The 22,196-nt window shown below is 36.8% G+C and overlaps 1 protein-coding gene across 1 annotated transcript; it reads right to left on the bottom strand.

The window, feature by feature from the left end:
- Positions 1-10,400: 10,400 nt before the first annotated feature.
- On the bottom strand, positions 10,401-11,333 carry LOC143623758 (uncharacterized protein At3g28850-like). Its single transcript, XM_077094606.1, has one exon. It carries the CDS (start codon positions 11,325-11,327, stop codon positions 10,461-10,463), a length of 867 nt encoding a protein of 288 aa, XP_076950721.1. The 5' UTR covers positions 11,328-11,333; the 3' UTR covers positions 10,401-10,460.
- Between the last annotated feature and the right edge of the window lie 10,863 nt (positions 11,334-22,196).

Raw genomic sequence — 22,196 nt, 5'->3', positions numbered from 1 at the left:
TATATACACACGACAACTATGGTTTCAAATCGTTGAATATCCATAATAATTTACCAGGTGATACTTCAAATCAGGATTGAAAGAAGGGATATTAAGATCATTGAAGGTTTATCACATGCAAATTTGTTGAGGCCTGGTCCTACAGGCTTGTAATGATGGAACTTTAACAAGCATAAATGTTTGTTGATTAGAAAAAGGTTGCATGTGTGTTTAGATATTGTCATTTGAGTGTGATTACATAGCTTTTACAGTTTAGAGAAGAAGCCCACCAGTCACCAAAACTACCACCTCTATGGAATTCACAAGGGGGAATGACTGTCTACCAATTATAATTGATGATTATTTACGGATATTAATTAGCTTTTATGATGCTAGATTTAGGTTCAAATGAACCCGTTCACTTTTTCGATTTGTATTTTACCTATCGTATCGAAAAGCGAAACAAACTCATGGAGTTTTCAAATATGAAACCAATAAAAATCATACAGAATATAAAAAAAATTTTAAAGGTGGAGTGGTATGCGTCATGGTCGGTTATGGTGAAAATTATTTTGGGTGCGAACGGTTTGAACGATGCGATTGATAAAGAAAAGGGTGCGGGAATTGAAGAAAGAATGAAGTTTATGGCCTTGGATGTTATCTTTTAAACCCTACCTGAAGATGTGATGCTTCAGATGACCAAGTATTCGGAACCGAAAGATGTTTGGAAAGCTTTAAGAGTTCGTTATCTTGGTGCAGAAAGAACTCAAAAAGCTCGTGTTCAAATGCTAAGAACCGAGTTAAATGCATTGAAGATGGGGGAGACAGGAAGTATTGATGATTATACAGCGAAGTTGGTTGGTGTACAATCAAAATACAAGAGCTTGGGAGCGGTACTTGAAGAAGAGGTTTTGGTAAGAAAGTTCTTGAACTCTATGCCGAATAAATATTTACTTGTTGTTTCTTCGATGGAGCTGCTCGCAGACATCAAAACAATGGCGTTTGAAGATGTGGTTGGACGTTTAAAGGCATATGAAGAAAGAAACAAGTTCAAGAATATGAATGGAAGTTCATCCCAAAGTCAGCTCATGTTCACCCAAACAAAAAAGAAAGTTGAAAACTACCGAGGACATGGTAGAGGCCGTGGAAGATACAATGGAAGAGGAAGAGGGAACCAAAGATGGAATGGTGAACCTAAGAATGATGAACGGGGTGAATACCGTAAAAAAAACTCTAAAGAATGGGAAGATAGAAGGATGTATGTAACGTGCTACAACTGTGATAAGATTGGGCACTACTTGAATGAATGTAAGGAACCAAGCAAAGGGAATGATGAAGTGAATTTGACAAAGAAAGAAGATGATATTGATCCCTCTTTGTTCATGGCAGTTTGTTCAATAAAGAAAGTAAGTTTGAATGAAGAAATGGTTATCTCTGGTGTGTTTGAAAAGGATGAAAAGAATGAAGGTATGTGATACTTAAATAATGGTGCAAGTCATCATATGTCAGGAAAGAAAGAGTTTTTTACTACCTTGGATGAAGGAGTTTCGGGGTCAAGTGAAGTTTGGTGATGGATCCGAGATCGAAATCAAAGGTAAAGGTAATGTGACTGTGGTAAGTAAGACTGGTGAAAAGAAAACGTTTTGTGATGTTTTCTATATCCCTAAGTTGAAGACCAATCTTCTTAATTTGGGAAAGTTGGATGAAGAAGGATGTAAGATTGAAATAGCCAATGGGATATTGAGGCTATATGATTCAAAAGAAATATTGTTGATGAAGGCTCAGAGAAATCTAAATAAGACGTACAACATCAAGCTTCAGGTATGTTGTAATCCTAATAACTTTGAAGTTGAAAAGAAAGTTATGATGGGAAACCGATTATGAAAATGAAGGATATTCGGTTTGGAACGATCCCGAATGATTTATTTTGAGTTCGCGAAAGTATTGATAAAGAACGAGTTGATGAGAAGAAGCAAGTTGAGAAAGAAAATAACAACATGGCTTCAAAATTAAGCACTGGGAACGAATGCTAAGTTCGAAGAATCAGTGAAGCAAGTATGTTATAGTCAGTTGAAAAGAAGAAATAAAAGTAAAAAGATGAATAATTCAAGATTAAGGGGGTGAATGAAGGATTAATCTTGAATTATTAATAAAGTTAAAGGTTTATTTTGTTAAGTTATAATTTAGTTATTTGAATTGTAGTATGTTTAGGAAAGGTATGTCTTGAAGAAAAAGTTTAATAGGTCTATAAATAGGGTCTAGTTTATTAGTTTTATTGGTGAGAGTTGAGAGAGAGTTAAGAGAGAGTCGAGGTGTCTCATCTCCATGTACGTTTGATAAGTTCGTGAAGTTCGTTTGATATATGAAAAGAGTCGAGGATTGTCACCTCAATTTCTCGTGTTCGTTTGTTTGATAAGTTCATTTAATTCGATTGTTTGATCCGTATGGACCAACAAGCTATCACATTATGAACCTTTTTTTCTCCATTTTTCTCTCTCTATTTGGATTGTGACCCGACCCAACCCAACATGGTCCAAAAATTCGACCTGAGTGACACATTAGAATACTAATATCATTGAACCCATTGAAAAATTTTGTCGACTCTGTCACCAAGGACAAGAAATGACATGTAAGAATTGGAACATTGGAATATTTTCCCTTCTTTTTTATGTTTTTGAATTGTTTTAGAGTTTGAAAATCGGTCAACGGTTGCGGGTGGTGCTAGACGGCGACAATTGTAGTCATGGGGTAAAAATCGATTAGCCAGCCTTTTGTTTCTCATTGAGATTTAACTTCAACGAGTGGTACATGGGCAGTGATTAGCGATGTTAGGAGATCCGACTTGAGGTGATAATGATGTGCTCGAATAGTAACATATAATTTAGATAACGCACATACTAGACTTAAAGGGAAAATGACCAACAAAAACTAAACAAAACACGCTAACAGACAAGTGTACATATCGTATATATAGTGTGAAAGTTGTATGATACCATATATCAAACTGTTGACGCCATATCTATTTAACCTATATCCTAATTCAACTATTTTTTTAATTTTTGTTTATAATAAAAGATTATGAAGACATAAAAGACTTGAAATAAACTTAAATTATAACTTTATGAAAACACAGACGATTTAGAGATAAGTTAAACTTTTGAATTCTCTTAGTTTATGAAACGCGTTAGAATTGAATTCACTATGAAACTGTTCAAGAGTATTTTATTAAAAACATATGAGAAGTGCTAAAAGACTAAAGTTGAATAGAGTTAATCACATCAATTTGGAATACCAATGCTATAGACACACATAGACCAACCAAAATTAAGAAGCTAGTTTTTATACCATTTCCTTATAACTTAGGGTTCTTTAACTATACCTTCTACGGATCAATGACTCTTAAGTTTACAAGGTAGCATGCAGTTTACGATCAGATAATGATTGATTAGAAAACCCTAACTAGTTTGTGATCCCTTTATTCGGATCTTTCCCGCCTGTAGCTTACAAATTTTACCAATTTACTTGGTTTGTTTATCTATTATGGGTTAGGTTTCAAACCCCAGGTCAACAATCGATATATATATATATATAACTTCACTGAAATACATATTCGATCCACGCAAACATATCAAGAGATCAATACAGACAATGCAATCATACACATCATAAGTAAGTTCATGATAACAAATTATTTAATCACATAATCACAGCAAAACATCCATTACATAACATAATTGACTGACTCTCATTGTCTAACCAGCTATTATAAGACAATAAGCCGGCCATAGAAAGGTTTAAACACAAAACACAAATAGAGAACATAATCATACGCTTCACATTACTTGGAAAGTAAGGAAACGAATTTGTTGGAGACGCGAATGAGTAGCTCAATGATTAGATCTTCAACTCTGAGGCTCCTCGCCCTGATTGATGTGTTTTTGGGTTTATTTACTTATGGAATCGTCCATAGAATTCGCAAAAGCCTAAGGTCAGGTCATCACCTAGGTGCCTCTTCTTGTTTACAGCCGGAAATTCGCTTAAATATGTGATTTCTAGGTTTTCGCTTATGTACGGTCCGTGCAAGCTTTTAGGGGCACGTATCGTACATTTCCATTAATGGCCCACTTGTTGACTTTTTCTCCACGTAACTTTTTCATTAGAGCACGGACCGTTCTTCTTAGAATGTGCATGGCATCTTTGAATTTTTTCCTACTTCTTCAATCTTCGTTTCTAGTGCGTTTTCCCTTCAAAATCCTCCAATTTTGTCTAGGGGTCTGTAATTACTCATACATAGCAACTATTAGCATATTCTAAACAAATTAAAGCCCTAGCCTGTAATTACTCATGCATAGCAACTATTAACATATTCTAAACAAATTGCAGCAAAAACAATGTCAAAGATGAACATTTTAGTATTAAAGACCATGTGTTCATGCGGGCACATCAGTAGCAATTATTTTAAAAAGTGGGTTCTTTTTATTCGGGCTTGTTAGACACGACATGAGATGGGGGCTAGTGTTAGTTTGTTTTGCTAGTGTATCGGAGAGCACTAAACCCCGAGATTCTATTAGGGTTTTCAGCGGCTTTTGTGAATAGTTTGGGTGGTTACTATGCTTTTTAAAAACTATTGCGGACTAATGTTGTGGGTGATAGCATATTTTACGTGGCAACTAGGGTTTAGAACTGCAGACGCGACTCACCTAGCGGTAGCTAGGGTTTAGGAAAAAATTGTCTCCGATACTAACTTAAACTAGGGAAAACAAATGTATGTTAACTTTTTTTTTTTCAATGGCGACTTGGCCGGGCCAAATAATATTGTCTTAGGCGTGCCCACTCTTGGCTTTCAGAGTTTGGCTTGGGCTATCCCTTAGGAAACCATACCGTTGGCTTCCACTTGACTGTTGTTGTGCCACCACAAAAGCAGAACTCTCTGGCATAATACACGGTGGGCCGAAAACCCGAGTGGGCTTGAGATTCAAGCTGACAACCTCACAAGGCTTAGCTCAAATTCTATACTGTCATAAGCCACCACAACTGACATAAGTGGGGATCGAACTTGAATCTCTATTGAAGACCCAAGCCTCTTACCACTATGCCACAAATGATGGAATACAAATGTATATTAACTGCATTTATATTTTATAGCAAGGCTCTTTGTGTAGAGAATAAAATTATATTTGAATACCCTTTATATGATACGTATAAAAGCAGTCTAATAGCTTGTGTTATTTTTAATGAGAAATCACACAAGCTAAGATATAATGAAAATAAGGTGAATGAGATATTGATATTAGGGATGACAATTAAACATGAACCTGGTTGAAAAAATCCAAAAGCCGAAACATTTGGGATGTGGGTAATACCTGTCTCTTAGGGTATGGGACGAGTATGAGATTACTTTGAAATTTTTTGCGGTTGTGGCATGGGTCTATGATTTGTAATATGTGAGGTTATCTGATCATATACCCGAGTTACACCCAACAAATAATAATTCTAAAAAAAATTATTTTTGATGGAAAACTTTTTAATATATACTTTGTAGAATTGGATGTAATATATAAAACATGAAGCAAACTTATTCGGCAAAACTTGTTAATAACACATAATTGTTGTAATTGATTAGTTATTGAGAACATTTTATGATAATTTTGTTTTGTAATTGATTAATAATTATTTAGCTTATGAAAATCACTAGTTCTAAATTCTCAAAGCCTGATAAATACTTGACGGGTTTTCAGCCAGGTATACCTGACTGAAATACCCGAAACCCGTGGTTTACTTTATACCAGACATGTTTAGGACGGGCTTTACTAACCAAGTATGGGTTTGATAATGCATAAACCCAGCGCCTTGTCATTCCTAATTGATACCCAAAAGTAGTGTATTTGAAATGTAACTTGAGATGACAAAATGCATAGCGTTGTTCACATACACATACACGGGCAAGCAAAGTTTAATGTTTAAAATTAAGGAGCCAACATGCTTGTTAGTTTGTTCCCTTGGGTTTTATATGTAGACATTACATATTTATGCGTGTTTGTAACTAAACTCAAATACATCCAGTCATAACAAATTAGGAATGACTACTTTGACCACTAAACTGAATCATTCTTCATGCTAACCATATTTGATGTATTGGGTGATCATGTCTGATTCTGATAATTTCCATTAAGGAAATATTATTAAGTTCTTTTGTTGTCATTAAGTAGATTATTACATTTTAAAAAGTATTTAGCAGGCTGCAACCAAAAAGTGTTTCGACTTTCGAGTTGAACTTATTTAATATAGTCCTCCAATAATATAAAGAGAACTCTCTTTGGCCTTTACTTTGTTTCCTTCCAGAAAACAAGAGTAAGCATTGAAAACCCGAAGCTATCACAGAATAAGATCGAGGGATGGTGTTAGACCTACTTTGAGATGGCCGATCTCCAAGAATCAAGATAAAGAGATGAAGAAGAAAAAAATAATGACTTTTGGAAAGATCACAATGCTTTTGAAAAGATTTGAAAATAACCACAACTCTATCATGAACTTTATTAGCAAAAGTATAAGGAATATGCGGACTACTCCTAGTTGCGTGCATGTTGGTGTGAAGGTGTCAATCGTCATGGAAGAGTCCCAATGCTTAAGAAAATATCTGAAAATAAAGTGTACTTTAGACCACCTCTTATGGGGCGTCTTTGATGGCTTTAATGGGCACCCTTGGGCGCATAACACCACCAAAGGGCACCCTTGGTGGTGGGGCGCGGAGCCAAAGTGCGTCCAAACGATCGACACCTTTGTGTGTGAATGTGGGTCCGCCTCTCAATGGCTACTTTAACGTTAACTTAAAAAAAATTAATTTAATTATTTTCTAATAATACAAACCATATTTCCAATTTTTACTCAAATAAATCTCAAATTTCACTCTAAAAAATTCTATCAACTTTCTACAATAGATCATTTCTCAAACCTAAACCCGAACACAAGCTCGAGCTCGAACCTGAACCCAAACCCGAACCCGTGGGATCCGGCTCAATTGTTTTGGGCTAGCGTGCTCTCAAATAACATGATCCTCATAACTCTTTCTATGCCAAACAACATCGACCCGCAATGCCTCCAACCATGCAACCGTTTCCCAACGATATATTGTATCGAATGCCAATGCCGTTTATGCCTCCGCCAACCCAAACACCCCAAACCCAAATACCCCAAACCCAAGTTCCCGAACCCCAAGTAAACGAACTGCAAGTTCCTCGCAAACAAAGTCATAAAAAGAAGGTTGATGTCGGTGAAACAACTATCGAAAGGGTTAAAAGAAAAAGTTGGAAGATGATGAGGAAGCGGCGTTGGCGCAAGCGTGGATCGACTCATCCGAAGACTCAATTAAAGGTAAATCTTAAAATTATTTATATATATTTCATGTTTTTTTGTTTACTAATATTAAGCTTTTGTATGTATAGTAGGTGACGGTAAAACACCACGGGTATTTTGGGAAGAAATACGTACTAAGTTCTTTGATATAATGGGTCGGGGTCGTTACCGCGGGGATGATTCCGTCTCCAACAAATTGAAGGCAATGCTAAAAAAAAGAACAACTTCTCCAAAATTCACAATCGCGTTACAAACAATAAAGGTAGCGGTCAAAGTGGCATCTAATTTCGGTAATGGTCACGATTTCGGTATGTTGGAAATTTGGAGGAAATGCACGAGCTCGCCAAAGAGGCATCTGATCCCAACATCTTCACCGCGACCGTCCAAATGGTCAAAGACAACGTCTACTTCGGCCAATCAATCGCCGTCTCAAGCCGGGTCGGATGCTCGTTCTCAATTTAACTTAAAGGAGATTGATCCCGATTTTCTTTTTAATGAACCAGATAAGTTGCCACATCAGGTAGGAAGAGAACAGGCCAAGGCGGCGGCTAGAGATGGGGGGATCTTCGTCTAGAACGACATCCTCGATGAGTTCCGATGTGAGCACGCGTTTTGACAACTTGGAGCTTGCCCTTAAAGAGTTTGCCGATGTGAAAAAACACTAAAAAAATGAACTCAAGGTAAAGCATGAAGAAAAAAAGCGATGCATGCGGAATACAAAGCAATGCTTGAAGAAATAAAGAAAGTTAACAAGGAGCGGCAATGAGAAAAGGATTTCATGTTCCTCGCAAAGGATATCTCGCATCCAGATGGGCCCACACGGGTGTTTTTGAAGGAAAAAAAAGCAAGAATAATGGCAAAATACGCAAACGAGGACGAAGACGACGAATATTAGTTCTTTGTTTTTGCTTTTTATTTTTATTTTTTAATTATTATGTTTTTTATTTTTATGTTTTTTTTATTTGTACGTTTTTAAGTTTAATTTAGTTTGATTTTTATTATTATTGTATTTAATAAATTTGTTGGTTTTATAAAACAAAAAATAATAATAATAAAGGGGCTTTGATGCCCGCTCACCATAGAGGGACATCTTTGGGTGGGGCTTTGACGCCGCCAGTGCCCACGTGGCGCTGACGTGGCACTATGGAGAGGCATCAATGCCCCTCACCATAGAGGATGGCCTTATTGGCAAAACGTACAGGACAATGTGGACTAGTCTTAGACTATGTAGTAGAGGGGCTACAAAAATATGGCCATTTGTGACATATGGCTTCCAGCCAGTAAAGAGATATTTTTGTTTTAAGGGTGTAGTGGTGTGTGTGTGCGCGCGCTACACTCAAAAGAATATAATAATGTTCTCAAACAAAGCACGGCGACAAAAGCTCGTCCCCCCCCCCCCCCCCCGGTCGCCCCACATATAGCCGTGGGGGGGAGGGTGTTGGGACTAAATATCGCCCAAAATTGTGGGCATTTATCTCCCCCACTACGGTGAGCCTTAGTTGCTTGAATGATGGTGCCAACCGTCATGAAAGTGGTCAACATCTCCACTTCTTAGTTTCTTCCAGAATATTCCTTGCACCACTCGACCATCTATGACCCATCTCTTTTAACAACGTTTGGAACTAATTTCAATACATAAGTAAGCCTTAATGAGAAGGGATGTCATCTGTTCATATTGATTTTAACGTTTCAAACCTGACTCACCCAGAAATATCATCAAGGAAGAAGTTTACCACCGACAGAAAACCACCCTTACACCATAAGATTTCAAGTCTCAACAACTATCCTAATGTCATTTGACCAAAAGGCCAAGTATGCACGACCCGTAATGCTTATGTTTGGCCGGTATTGTTTTGATTCTTGTGGGCCTCGATAGGATGGTCTGTTGGGCTCCATAAAATAAGACGTTTACCTAGAACTCTAGAAGTTTGAAGTTACTCTAGTCTTAAATTTCGTTTTGTTCCATGTAAGCAAGCTAGATTTTAAATTGTTTGTGGTAACGTGTAGAAAAATGTGACCCAACATGAACCGGACCGATAAATCAAAATATCGAGCGTAAACATATGAATACCCAAAAAGTTCCCATGGAGTCATGGAAAAACTTTTTGAGCCCGCCACTAGTTTCAAGGACCTTTTGCAAAACAGTCTGTGTTTTAAAACAAGTTGTTTTTTGAATGTTAAAATTTTAATTTGTGATGAAGATGGTTTACTAATAATGAAAAAATAATGAAGGGAGAAGTTGTTTACCTTGAAAAATTTTTCTAAGTAGTTTTTGAGAAAAATAAAAATACATTGTTGGCTTTTTAAACAAGTTAAACCGAAATGAGTAGCTACTCAACAGACGTGGTTCACTGTACGAACAAATTTATTATTTTAGACGTGTTTTTATAAAAAATAGGGGTGCAAATGAGTCGAGTCAAGCCCAAGCCTTACACTACTCGGTCTCAACTCATTAAGCTTTCCGGAGTCTCGAACACGGCTCGATTGAAGCCTATGTTTTTGAGCTAGAGCGTGGCTTGTACACAGAAGTTGAAGCTCGAGATCGACTTGAGCTAGTTCAAGAAAAATCTTATACAAGACTATACTCTGCCCGAGTTTGTGTTCGGTACCTTAAGGCTTAAACAAGTCGATGCTCATCTTAAGCTCGAGTGTGCAACGTGAAATGAATACATAAAACTGCAAAAATAAATAAAACTTCAAAAAACACAAAACTCGTGAAGGCTCGACAAGCCTAAACAGTTTTTCCATACATACTCGAACTCGATAACTAAACAAGCTTTAATTGAGACCTAGGTTTGAGCTCTATAAAGCTCAGCTCTATTGATCCAGTCTTGAGTTGCTTGTGAGCGGCTCAATTTGTTTGCAGCCACATAAAAAATTGGGACGACACCCTCCTATCTGGGAAAAATTAGGGAAAAGATGAAAAATGCTTATGTGACTGACATGACTACCGAGAAAATATGATAAACCCCTCCTCTCTAAACAAAGGATTCCATACATTTCTGCAAATAAGAACAAGAATTCTTATGCTAGATTGTCATCCCAACTAGACTAAACCCATTCATAAATACTCTATGGATTTTATTTATAGATTATCAACCTAAATACAAACTAGTAACAAAAGAACATCAACTACAAACCGGACAACAAACAAGTCCATTCTCATTACAATCCCTACATTTCACACTCACATTCACACTTTTCCCCAATTGCTTCCCATCACTTCCTTTCCTCAACACCCTCACAACCTTACAACTCCCATTACAAACAACACACGGCAAGAACCTTGCACCACCACAAACCTCACACACGTACCCTGCTTTTGATCTCGGCAAACCTTCAAGCAGCCAACCCAAACACCCGTCTTCAAATATCTTCAAAACCTCATCGAACCCACCGACATATCTCCCCTTCACAAACACCCTAGGTGGGACCAATTTAAGCTTATCTTTCCCTTTCAATAACCCCCAAAGCTCTTCCTTAAACCCCCGGTCCATCGAAACATCTCGCTCAATAAATAACACCCCGAACCCCTCGAGAACCGCCCGAACCGCATTACACTCCTCAAACGTCTTCCGAACCCCTCGTAACGTCGTCGTATAGATCACAACCCTGTTTTCCCCCTTTGGTGGGCAAATTTCTTCAAACCCGTTTAGAAAATCCGGTTTATGAATCATGGGTTTGGTGAAGATTGGGTTTTTATGATCTGGGTTTGGGTTATCTTGAGATTTTTCAAGATCGGCCATGAGTTCGAACGAGTCGATGATTTCAGGTGGTGGTTCGGTCAATGTGGGTGGTTCAGAGAGTGAGGATTTGAAGAGTGAGGCTAGGGTGAACCGGCGTGGGGGTGTGGGAGGTAATGTGGTTGGTGAGGGTGATGGGTCAAGGGTTAATAGGCCGTAAGTGGTGGAAGTGAGTGAGACGATGTGGTGGCTGAAATTGGATTGGGTGAAGTCGTCGTCTTGGTTGAGTAGATGTGATGAAACACAGCCCATAGTGAGCAATTGAAGGTTTAATGGCGAATTGTAGAAAGGGTAGAAAGGGTTTGTTGGGTTGAATTTGATTTCAAATGTGGTTTGGTGATTGGTTTTAGCGCCTGAGTTTTATTTTTATATTTGAATTTAGATTTAGGATGTGAGGATGGTAACAGTGAAATTGAAGGGTTGGTGTTGTCATAAATTTGGAATGAATCACGCTATGAGTATTTATTTAACAACCATTAATGGCAAAGCTCACATTTATTTATATTTATTATAGTCTAATTGGTTGTTGGATTTAAATAATCTTAACTTTCATTCTTTGGACGAAAACGCTATCAACTAAGAATTGTTATCCACTACTTTCATTTTTCGGTTTTAATTCATTCTGACTAACTCCTTAAGTTTTCTAGCTGACACTGACCATTTTTTACACACGTGACATGCTTATGATGTAGTTTTTTGAAAAATGACGCGGCCACGTCATTCTTCTCAATATAATCATGGCCTCAACAGACACCCACCTCGACCACCATCATGACTACTCACCTTCACCACCCCCCCTATTAATCCTTTTTGGGATCAGTTCACTACTTTTAATTTTATTAATTTCAATTTAGTTCATCATCAGGACACTAAATTCACAAACGCATTATAGACAATTCAATACAAACAAAATGAGCCTAAATTCACAAAAGTATCATAAACAACTCCATTAAAACCAAATGATCAAATAGTCTGTGCAATTTTAAAATATCACTAACACTTGCAAATCGTGATGCTTTTAAATTTCACGGTAAAATAAAATTTATTATATTATAATTAGATAAAAGATTTTTAGTTATCGCCAAGACTTGCAAGTTTTATGAAACTTTAAACGTAAAAACAAATGTTTCTTTTGGCCAATGACATAGAAAAAAAAAATAATAATAATTGTCAAGTTACTTGACTTGTTGAATGAAAAATAGTTTCAAAATGACTCAGAACTTGGTTGAAGTAAATATTTTACTTTAAATATTGTTATATTAATAGTAGTGATAATAATAATAATAATAATAATAATAATAATAATAATGATAATAATTTTAAGACTAATACTATTAATAATTACCGTAATAATAATAATGATGATGATAACGGTGATGGTACCAATAACAATAGTAGTAGATGATAATATTAATAACTTTAATAATAATAATAATAGAGATAATAAATTCTTTTTAAAGAAAAATCCATTTGATTGAAAGTTGAAAATAACTGAGGACTTGGGATTAGGCGCGAGGTGTTAGTAAAAGAAATAAAATGTATGAAAATATGCAAAAGAAAATATAGACGAGTTTGACGAGTTTTGTAAAATCTAAGTGTTGAAACTGTAAAATCGAATAGAATAAACGAGGGATGCGGGGTAAGGTATTGCATAGCGAAAACAAATTAGGCCTTTAAAAGTATGACGGATGTGCTAGGGTCACCACAATGATGGTAGACTTGAAGCGTGAGGTCAAGCATATGATTGAGACAAATGGTTAGGTACCGGTCTTGCAGATGGATGGGGGGTGTTGAGTTTGGGTAGACTTTAGCAATAGTGGAAATCGAATCTACCACAGATTGAAGTATATCAACGTTTCAGGGAAGTAAAGTGGTGGGATTCACATATACTGTACAAAGAGTGTGTTTCAGCGCGAGGCTTTTCGGTTGGGTTTAGTTTGCATTTCCAAAAATGGTGCTGGGTTTGAATTTGAATTTACTATAGCGATGAACGTGAGTGCGTTTATACGGGGGGTGATCGGCATCACGGAGGCCATTTTCTTGATAACTTGGATTGTTATTTTGCGAGTTGAGTGTAACAACTAGGAAAACAAGGAGGCATGATACGAAACGTGAAGAATTCGCATGACTTGGGGCGTAAGTATGAAAACGACTAGTAGATACATCAATGAAAACAATTAAGAAAAGAAATAGCATGAAACAAATTTGAAATCAAAGTTGGAATTCCCATGAAACGTCATGAGTTTTCACCTTTTAATAAACGAAAACCTCATAAATTATTGAATAATCATATGGAATAAGTATTAAACTTAACAATAAATAGTGATCGAATTGAAAATCAAGTGTTCATGAACATGACTTTTCGTTTTTTTTTTCAATTCTAAAACATAATAGTAAACGAATATAGTAATAGGGTAATCGAATTGAAATTCGACCATTCATGTATCATCATGACTTTTCGAACTTTCAATTCTAAAACATAATAGTAAAATAACAAAGGAATCGTTTGAAATTCGGTTATTACTTTGCAAACTTTTAAAAGATTAATGCTAAGTTTGAATATTATAAAGGTTATGGAAATATTGGTGTTTAACAATATATTTTATTTTGAAAACGAAAGTGTTAACGGATTATAAAGTCTAACGAACGAAACATAATATATATAATTTAAATGAGTTTAAAACTAATTTGTTTTATTTGAAAGATTGGTTTTTAGGTGACAAAATGATAGATATATATTATAACCATGGTTGTAAAAATCGCGCCTAGGCGCCGAGTACTCAACGAGTAATCCCCTCGTAGGCCGAGTTCTCGGTGAGCCATCCCCGAGTACTCTCCGACTAAGGCCGAGTACTCACCGACTAAGGCCGAGTACTCCCAACTCCCCAGTCGACCGCCTAGGGTCCGCCTAGAGACTTTTGCAACCTTGATTATAACTATTTTTATTTAACTTAATATAATTTTATTTGATTTATATAATTTTTTATATATTTTATTTGGTTAACAAATAATAAAAGATAGGTTTTAAAAAAATAAAAGAAAACAAAAACAAAAAGAAACTGCTATGACTCGGTTTCGAACCCGGATCCCCTGATTGGCATGTTAAAGGACTAACCAGATGGACCAGATCATTTGCTTGTTAGGATCTCATAAACAAAAAAAATATAAAACAAGTTACTGGTTCATCTTCTTCATAAAACCCTAGGATTTAATTCGTTCAATTCATTCCATGTTTTCCCAATTAAGTTTAGGGGTTTTGTTAGACGGATTACAAGGATTCAAAAGCATATAAAAATTACTAGTAAATGTTAATAATTGACTGAGAACCGCGGTGTGGGCGGACCAAACTTTGACGAACAAAATAGGAGGCTTAGAGAGTGTATTAGTTTAAGTTGATGATTAGGATGAGTCTAGACGATGATTTGAAGACTATTTATAGTCACAATTGGTTCGTATAGATGTTAATGCACCATTATTGAATGTTCATTATAATTTCGGCGAGTTAGCGAATTAATACACGTTAAATGGTTGATAAATGACGAAACTAATCACGTATTAGTGTTTATTATTAACGGAGAAGTCGTTTGGATTGTTTTACCGGATCAAATGGGGGTTAAAGAGGCGTTTGAAGGTCGTCGGAGTTAGTTCGCGGTCGCCGAATTCTGGCTAACCGGAAAAACATGGTACGGGGGGGGGGGAGGGAGATGGGTTGGGCTGATTTTATTATTATTATTATTGTTATTATTATTATTATTATTATTATATTCATATTTACACTAATAGCCCCTCAACTTTCATATTTCTTTTAAATAGAATTTAAAATACATTTATAAATTGAATCTTGGACTTTGAATGTTATATACACTTAATAAAAGTTTATAACTTGGATTATTTCCATATTATACCGGGATAGTTCGTGGCTCATTTAAGTATGCATGTTTGAACTTGGAGTTTCTTTATTGAACAATACGAAATATATAAACAACGAATAACGACTATAACATGTCGTAAGTATTATAAAGTAAATAAACAATAATTATATATATAATAAAAGAATTATACGAATACATCGAAACATCAAAATGAGTCAGTTGACGAACATATAACTACATAAAACGAAACTTGGATTACATTTATATTAATACATATAAAAACCGAAAATTTAAAGTGGGTCGGGTTTTCGGGTTTGTAAAGTAACGAATGTTACAGGACTTACAACTTTTAGAAATTTCGTCCCGAAATTAATATAAAAATAAAAAAGTAAAATTAAAAGAGAATAACTAATATACAGAGTTGTTAGAAGTTTTAACAATTTTATATATTAAAATAGAATAACGCCGATCTTTGAATGACCCGAAAGAACGCCACAAATAGGAAATATGACAAGGACACTTATGTATAGGATGTCCAGCGGCGTATCCGCCATGCTTTTATCATACTTTATTTGCCCCGTTCCCAAAAAATATCCCAAGTTCCGAGTTATTTCACACAACCGGACTTATTATATTTTTCATGCGAGGACTTTGATAATTACGTGTCGACCCATAACTACCTCTATCGTCGGATGGTCCATATAACTTGCTCTATTGTGTGGGTTTAGACCATAAACTTTAGATAATTAAATAAAATTTTCATATAAAACATTGAAATAAAGTAATGAATTAAAAAGGGTAAAAACATTACAAACACATTGATAAACCATTCAGGCCAAGGACATTGCGAAAACACTAAATCAAGTAAATAAGATCATCGTGTCTAAACCAAGTATACGATGTTGAAAACGAAATAAACGAGGTAATGAAGTTAAATGATGAAACATTTATAATTATGAATGTCGTAGCATATAATTGAAATAATGGGTCAAGAATAACGTGGTAAGTAAACGTAGCATTTGACCAACGAAATATGAACATGTAATTTGTTAACGCATTGGGTTCGAGAATAGCATAGATAAACGAAACTTTTAAGTATCAAAATATCATGATGTTTAACAAATGAAAATCTTTGAATGAATTGCAGCGCAATTAACGATAACTTTGAGATGAAATAAAGTGAATATTACATCTAAATTAATAATTTGAAATAAAACGGATAAACGAAATTCTATTATCACAATATTAAAATCCATTAAGTTTATGGAAGAAAAGTTCTAATAGCAATCTTGAGTTTATCAAAGTAAGTAATTGAAACCTCGAAATTAAAATAAATCGTTGGTATGAGATCAAAAATAACGAATTACTTCAAATAACAACTTTGAGTGGAAAGAGAACAAAATTTACAAAGCAATTTGTGTAAAAAAATAAACATAACAACTCAGCCTGTACATGGGACACAGTTCTGGTTCAAGTAAACGAATTATTAAGAGAGAGTCGGTTACAGATATCCAAATGTAGAAATAAAATGAAAATACGGTTTCTATTAGGTAACTATGTACACATACATGTTCATAGTCCCAATTTCCACTTAACGGTTACGTTGATGGGAAATTGGTCATAGATTCCGAGGTAACAAACGTAAACCGATTCACAAAATGCGACTAAGGATGATGTACGAATTCATGTTTCGTAAAATACAAACGAATATGGATCAAAGATCAATGAACAATCGAAATAAATTTCGTAAACACTACTATAAAGAAGTGGATATAAAAGTCACATTGGGTACGTCCGAAAAATATACGTGAAGGAGAAGTTTAAAAAAAAAAGAAAATGTAGTTTGCGACGCTTGTCTTCTCGAATGTCGGTTTATTTGGGGTATGAGAGGTTGACGTGGGAGGTGGTGCCATGATTCCTTAGCCGAAACTCATTGGCGTTAACGAAGGGGAAAGAAAGGAAGGGATATAACATATATTTTAATTTACGAAAATCGGATGTAAATCGTGATGCTCATAAATTTCACGGTGAAATAAAATTTATTCTATTATATTTAGATAAAAGATTTTTAGCTATTGCTAAGACTTGCAAGTTTTATGAAACTTTAAACATAAAAACAAATGTTTCTTTTGGCCAATGACATAGGAAAAAAATTAAAAAAAATATAAAAAATAATTGTCAAGTTACTTGACTTGTTAAATGAAAAATAGTTTCAAAAAGACTTGAACTTGTTTGAAGCAAATATTTTACTTTAAATATTGTTATATTAATAGTAGTGACGAGGATACTAGAAATAATACTACTACTACTACTACTACTAATAATAATAATAATAACAACAACAACAACAATAATAATAATAATAATGATAATTTTAAGAATAATACTATTGATAATTACCGTAATAATAATAATAATAATGATGACGGTGATGGTACCAATAACAATAGTAGTAGATGATAATATTAATAACTTTAATAATAATAATAATAATAATAATAATAGAGATAATAAATTCTTTTTAAAGAAAACTCCATTTGGCTGAAAGTTAAATATAACTGAGGATTTGGGATTAGGCGAGAAGTGTTAGTAAAAGAAATAAAATGTAGGAAAATATGCAAAAGAAAATATATACGAGTTTGACGAGTTTTGTAAAATCTAAGTGTTGAAACTGTAAAATCGAATAGAATAAATGAGGGATGCGGGGTAAGGTATTGCATAGAGGGAACAAATTAGGCCTTTAAAAGTATGACGGATGTGCTAGGGTCACCACAATGATGGTAGACTTGAAGCGTGAGGTCAAGCATATGATTGAGACAAATGGTTAGGTACCGGTCTTGCAGATGGGTGGGTGGCGTTGAGTTTGGGTAGACTGATGGTCGGTTAATTTGTATATGTTTTAGTTATTTTATTGTTTAGTTTTAACTGTTTATTCTAGAACTTTCGATACTTCATACATGTATTACTGGATTTTAGGTCACAGATGTTAAAGTGCATAATTTGGACCTGTGGTGACAGGGTATGAAGACCCGGGATGTCCAGCACACGAAACGAGACAAAGTATGGAGTTTGCTGATGACACGGCCCATCGCGATACACGATGGGCTGGCTGAAGGCCCAAGCGTATCGCTATGAGTTTAAAATGTTTGTTGACTTTCCTGGTCCATCGCGATACGCGATGGACCATTGAAGACCCCTTCGCGTATCGCGAGGGGGTGCTCAGATGGGAAATTTAGGGTTAAATAATATTTTTCATGCTAGAGAACCCTAACTCCGTTTTTGAAAAAGAGAGACGACTTCCAATAGTTCCTATAGGCAATTTCACCATTGTAGCTCGTGTCAAGACCATATCTATGATCCATATAATCTATATTGACGATTTGATGATGTCGCGGCTCGGCTAATCTCCTAGAATCGCACCCGGGATGTATAGTTTGTAACCTTTTATAGTTTTTCTCATCTGATTTAAGAATACTTGTGTATTGTTATTGATGATTGATATATGATTATTGATGTTTGGTTTTTTTGTGTGTTCGGTCGGTTTAGGTTTACGTTGGTCTGAACGATCTGTTACCAGTGGCTAGATAATTAGTCATATAACTGTTTGGTTAGATTGAATACGATAAAACATACAATTACTCTTAACTGAGTCACACTGGCAAGGACTGTGTTATAACCAGTGTCGTGTGTAAAGTAATTGTTGATGTCTAAGGTTTTGTCTGATTGATCAGTTTTCAGTTAATCGTTAATAATTAATCGGTTAGGTTGCATGAGATACTGTTGGTTGCTTACTTGAATTCCCGTGTGTGATTTGCTTTGTTAACTATTTGAAATTCATTTACTTGTTCATTGCTTAGTTCTCTAAACTCACTTTAATTGCTTGTGTGATCACCACTAAAAACTAGTCACTTCATAATTAGAAATCTGTTACACGAATACATTGACCACATACTCCTTGTGATACGATACCCTACTTGCTCTAACTATTTAGAATAATTAGGTTTTTGATTGACTCAAACGACGGTCATCAAAATGCCGCCGTTTCCGGGGAGTTGGTGCGCTTAGTGTTTTTCGTGTTATTTGATTTTTGTGTTTAATTTTAATTTTAATTTTAGTTTTAATTTTGTTTTCAATTTTTAGTTTAAATTTTATTTTTCTGTATTTTACGCAGGTTGTTTTAGTTGTGCAGATTACAGGTTTATGCACACCCGCCATTCGGGCCGACAGTCTCCGTTAATTTACGAGCCCGAAATAGTGAGGTTAGCTAGGCAGAACCGAGTACAAAACAGAAATTCAGAAATGGCATACCAGAACCAACACGAAAACCAGAACCAGAACAATAACCAAAACCAAGACCCACTCCCACAATCTAACGCATTTCACCCAGACAACATACTTGACCTACCAGACTTCAATAACCAAAATGACCAAAATCACTCAGCTCGTGCTTCTAGAACCCGAAACCAAAACCCAAGACGAAACCTAAACCTTAACTTTGACCGAGCCGGACCATCCGCTCCAAATAATAACCCCAACCTCCGAGTTCGGATAAATATCGATGATTTTCAACCGAGTGTTCCGACAGAAGAGGAAGACGAAGGGGAAAATAATAATGGAAACGAAGGTTTGGAGATTGATAATGAGGTAGACAGATGGGTTAGAAATAATCGGGCAGTTGAGCCCGAGAACGAAGGTTTTGAGCATGAAGATGTGGGTTATGGTAATCGGGGTGAAGAGGTAGAAGAGTTGGTTAATCGAAGACAGGCTGAACCAGTTAACAGAAACGGAAGGGGTTGAGACAGGGTGAATCAGGTGGAACGGTCAGAGAGAGTTTGTGGTATTTCTCTTAATCGGGTCGGTTTGGGAAACCCCGGTGGGGGGGGGGGGCTTAGGAGGAATTATATGGCTCCGGTTCACGGTGTTAACAGTCGGTTCAGACCGGCTATCTCGGATGGAGCATCCCCGTTGGTCCCACAGGAACGAGTGCAGGGACAGCAAACTTTTAAGTCCCGACCATCTTACATTAACATCGTTCCTCATTTTCACGGGTTGGCTTCGGAAGACCCGTATTCACACTTGACCGATTTTTCGGCTTTTTGCGGGTCTATTGGTGATGGTACGTTCGATCAGGATGAAGTCCGGTTGCGATTATTCCAGTTTTCCCTTAAAGACAAAGCAAAACTCTAGTTTAATTCACTACCGATGCACAGTATCAGAAATTGGGCCGAGATGCAGCAGGTGTTTCTAAACGAGTTTTATTTACAGTCGAAGACTACCGAGGCCCGTTCAGACATTCGAAACTTTTCACAGTTCTCTAGTGAGCTATTTCATGAAGCTTTTACCAGGTATAAAGACATGATCAGGAAATGCCCACATCACCAAATCGAACTGTGGGAACAGGTAAAGTGTTTTGTTGATGGGTTGACATACGAGTACCAAAAGCATCTTAAGGCCTCGTGTAATGGTCTGTTGCTGAATCAGCCTGAGGAAGATGATTGGGATTTTCTAGAGTTTATGTGTGAAGATTCGAAATCTGAAGCAGCAGCTGAAAGACGAAGACGGGGTAATTCATCAAGGTCAGTTAAGTCAGTTGCGAGTGAGTCTAAAAGAATTACTGAGTTGGAACGTGAACTGGCTGAGTTGATGTAGGTCCCACCGGGGGCGTCGCCGATCGATACGAGATCCGCACGAGGTCTAGGAGTGCGGAATCCTCCTAGACTCGTTTATTGGTGTACAAGATGAAGAACACAAAGACGTACACGAACAAATACAAGAACGGGATAAACAAATCTGCAGATTCTTATATAATAATCAAAACGAATTACATACCAAACTCGTAAACAAATGACGGCCGACCCGAGGTGAGCTCTACCTCGGGTCGTCCCACACGACTCTCACTCTCAGTCTCTCTCTAGACGAATATACTGTAACACACAATACTCTAGTTTCTGGATACAAAACCTAAACAAGACACACATATATATAGACAAAACATCTTCTCGGGCTTGGGCTTGGGCCAGTAGGCGAAGTTGTTCATAACTTCGCCTATGGCGAAGTTGTGATAACTTCGCCTAAGGCAGAAGTTGTTACAACTTCGCCGTTGGCGAAGTTGTTCTAACTTCGCCTAAGGCGAAGTTGTGTTAACTTCGCCTGTGGCGTTCCGCTGGTCTGAATTGCATAGCGACGGTCACAAAATGCACCAACAGGTGCTTAAGCGACTGTCTTACGTCAAAGGTGACGTTGTAATCCCCAACTTTCAGAATCAATTTTCCCTCACGGACGTCGATCAATGCCTGTGCGGTGGCAAGGAATGGTCCGCCTAAAATGAGCGGGACACTATCATCCTCATTCATATCCAGAATGACAAAGTCTACCGGGAAGATGAACTTGTCGATACGAACAAGCATGTTCTCGACCACCCTTCGCGGGTATTTCATGGAACGATCAGCAAGTTGGATACTCATTCGGGTTGGCCTCGGTTCACCAAGACCCAACTTACTGAAAAAACATAATACGGCATAAGATTGATGCTGGCCCCAAGGTCGGCCAAAGCATGTCGAACCGTATCGTCACCTAAGATGCAAGGAATTGTGAAACTCTCAGGATCGGCCATCTTTTCAGGCAACTTGCTCGGCAAAACTGCAGAGCACCCAGCACTTAACGGAATAGAAGAGACCTCAGCTAGTAACTACTTATTGGAAAGAATGTTCTTGAGGAATTTGGCATATTTGGGCATTTGAGTGAGTGCCTCAAGGAAAGAAATGTTTAGGTGAAGCTGTTTGAGAAGTTCAAGGAACTTGGAGTTTTGCTCCTCGTCTCTATCCGATCGGAGTCTCCCAGGATAAGGCAATTTGGGTTTGTAGACTCTCAGAGGAGGGTTTGATGATGATGAAGGTATATCGGCCGGCTTTGTACTCGCTGGAATAGTTTGCTGGTGTGCCTCGGCCGGAGGAGGCTCCATCTGGATCTCCTCGTCCAGCTGCTCCTCTTCATCAACCGCAGGTGTGACAACTCTCGAAGGTCCAGCCTCTCTTTCTCTTCTAGCATAGCTCCTAGTAGTCACTGCCTTGGCGAACCCTCACGGAATTTTCTCGGTATTACTCGATAGTGAACCTGGTGCTCTCTCGGATAACTGGCTGGCGATCTCTCCGACGTGACGCTCAAGATTAGCTAGAGACGTGGCTTGGTTTTTCAGCATAGCATCGTGTTCCGCAAATTTCGCCTCATTTGTCACTCGGTTCCTCTCATC

This window comes from Bidens hawaiensis, unplaced genomic scaffold (assembly GCF_021521415.1).
Source record: "Bidens hawaiensis isolate Kalapana, Puna unplaced genomic scaffold, B.hawaiensis_p1.1 tig00000369_1, whole genome shotgun sequence".
Classification (NCBI taxonomy): domain Eukaryota; kingdom Viridiplantae; phylum Streptophyta; class Magnoliopsida; order Asterales; family Asteraceae; genus Bidens; species Bidens hawaiensis.
Note: the sequence above shows the minus strand (reverse complement) of the source record. Positions and strands in the feature narration are given on the sequence as shown.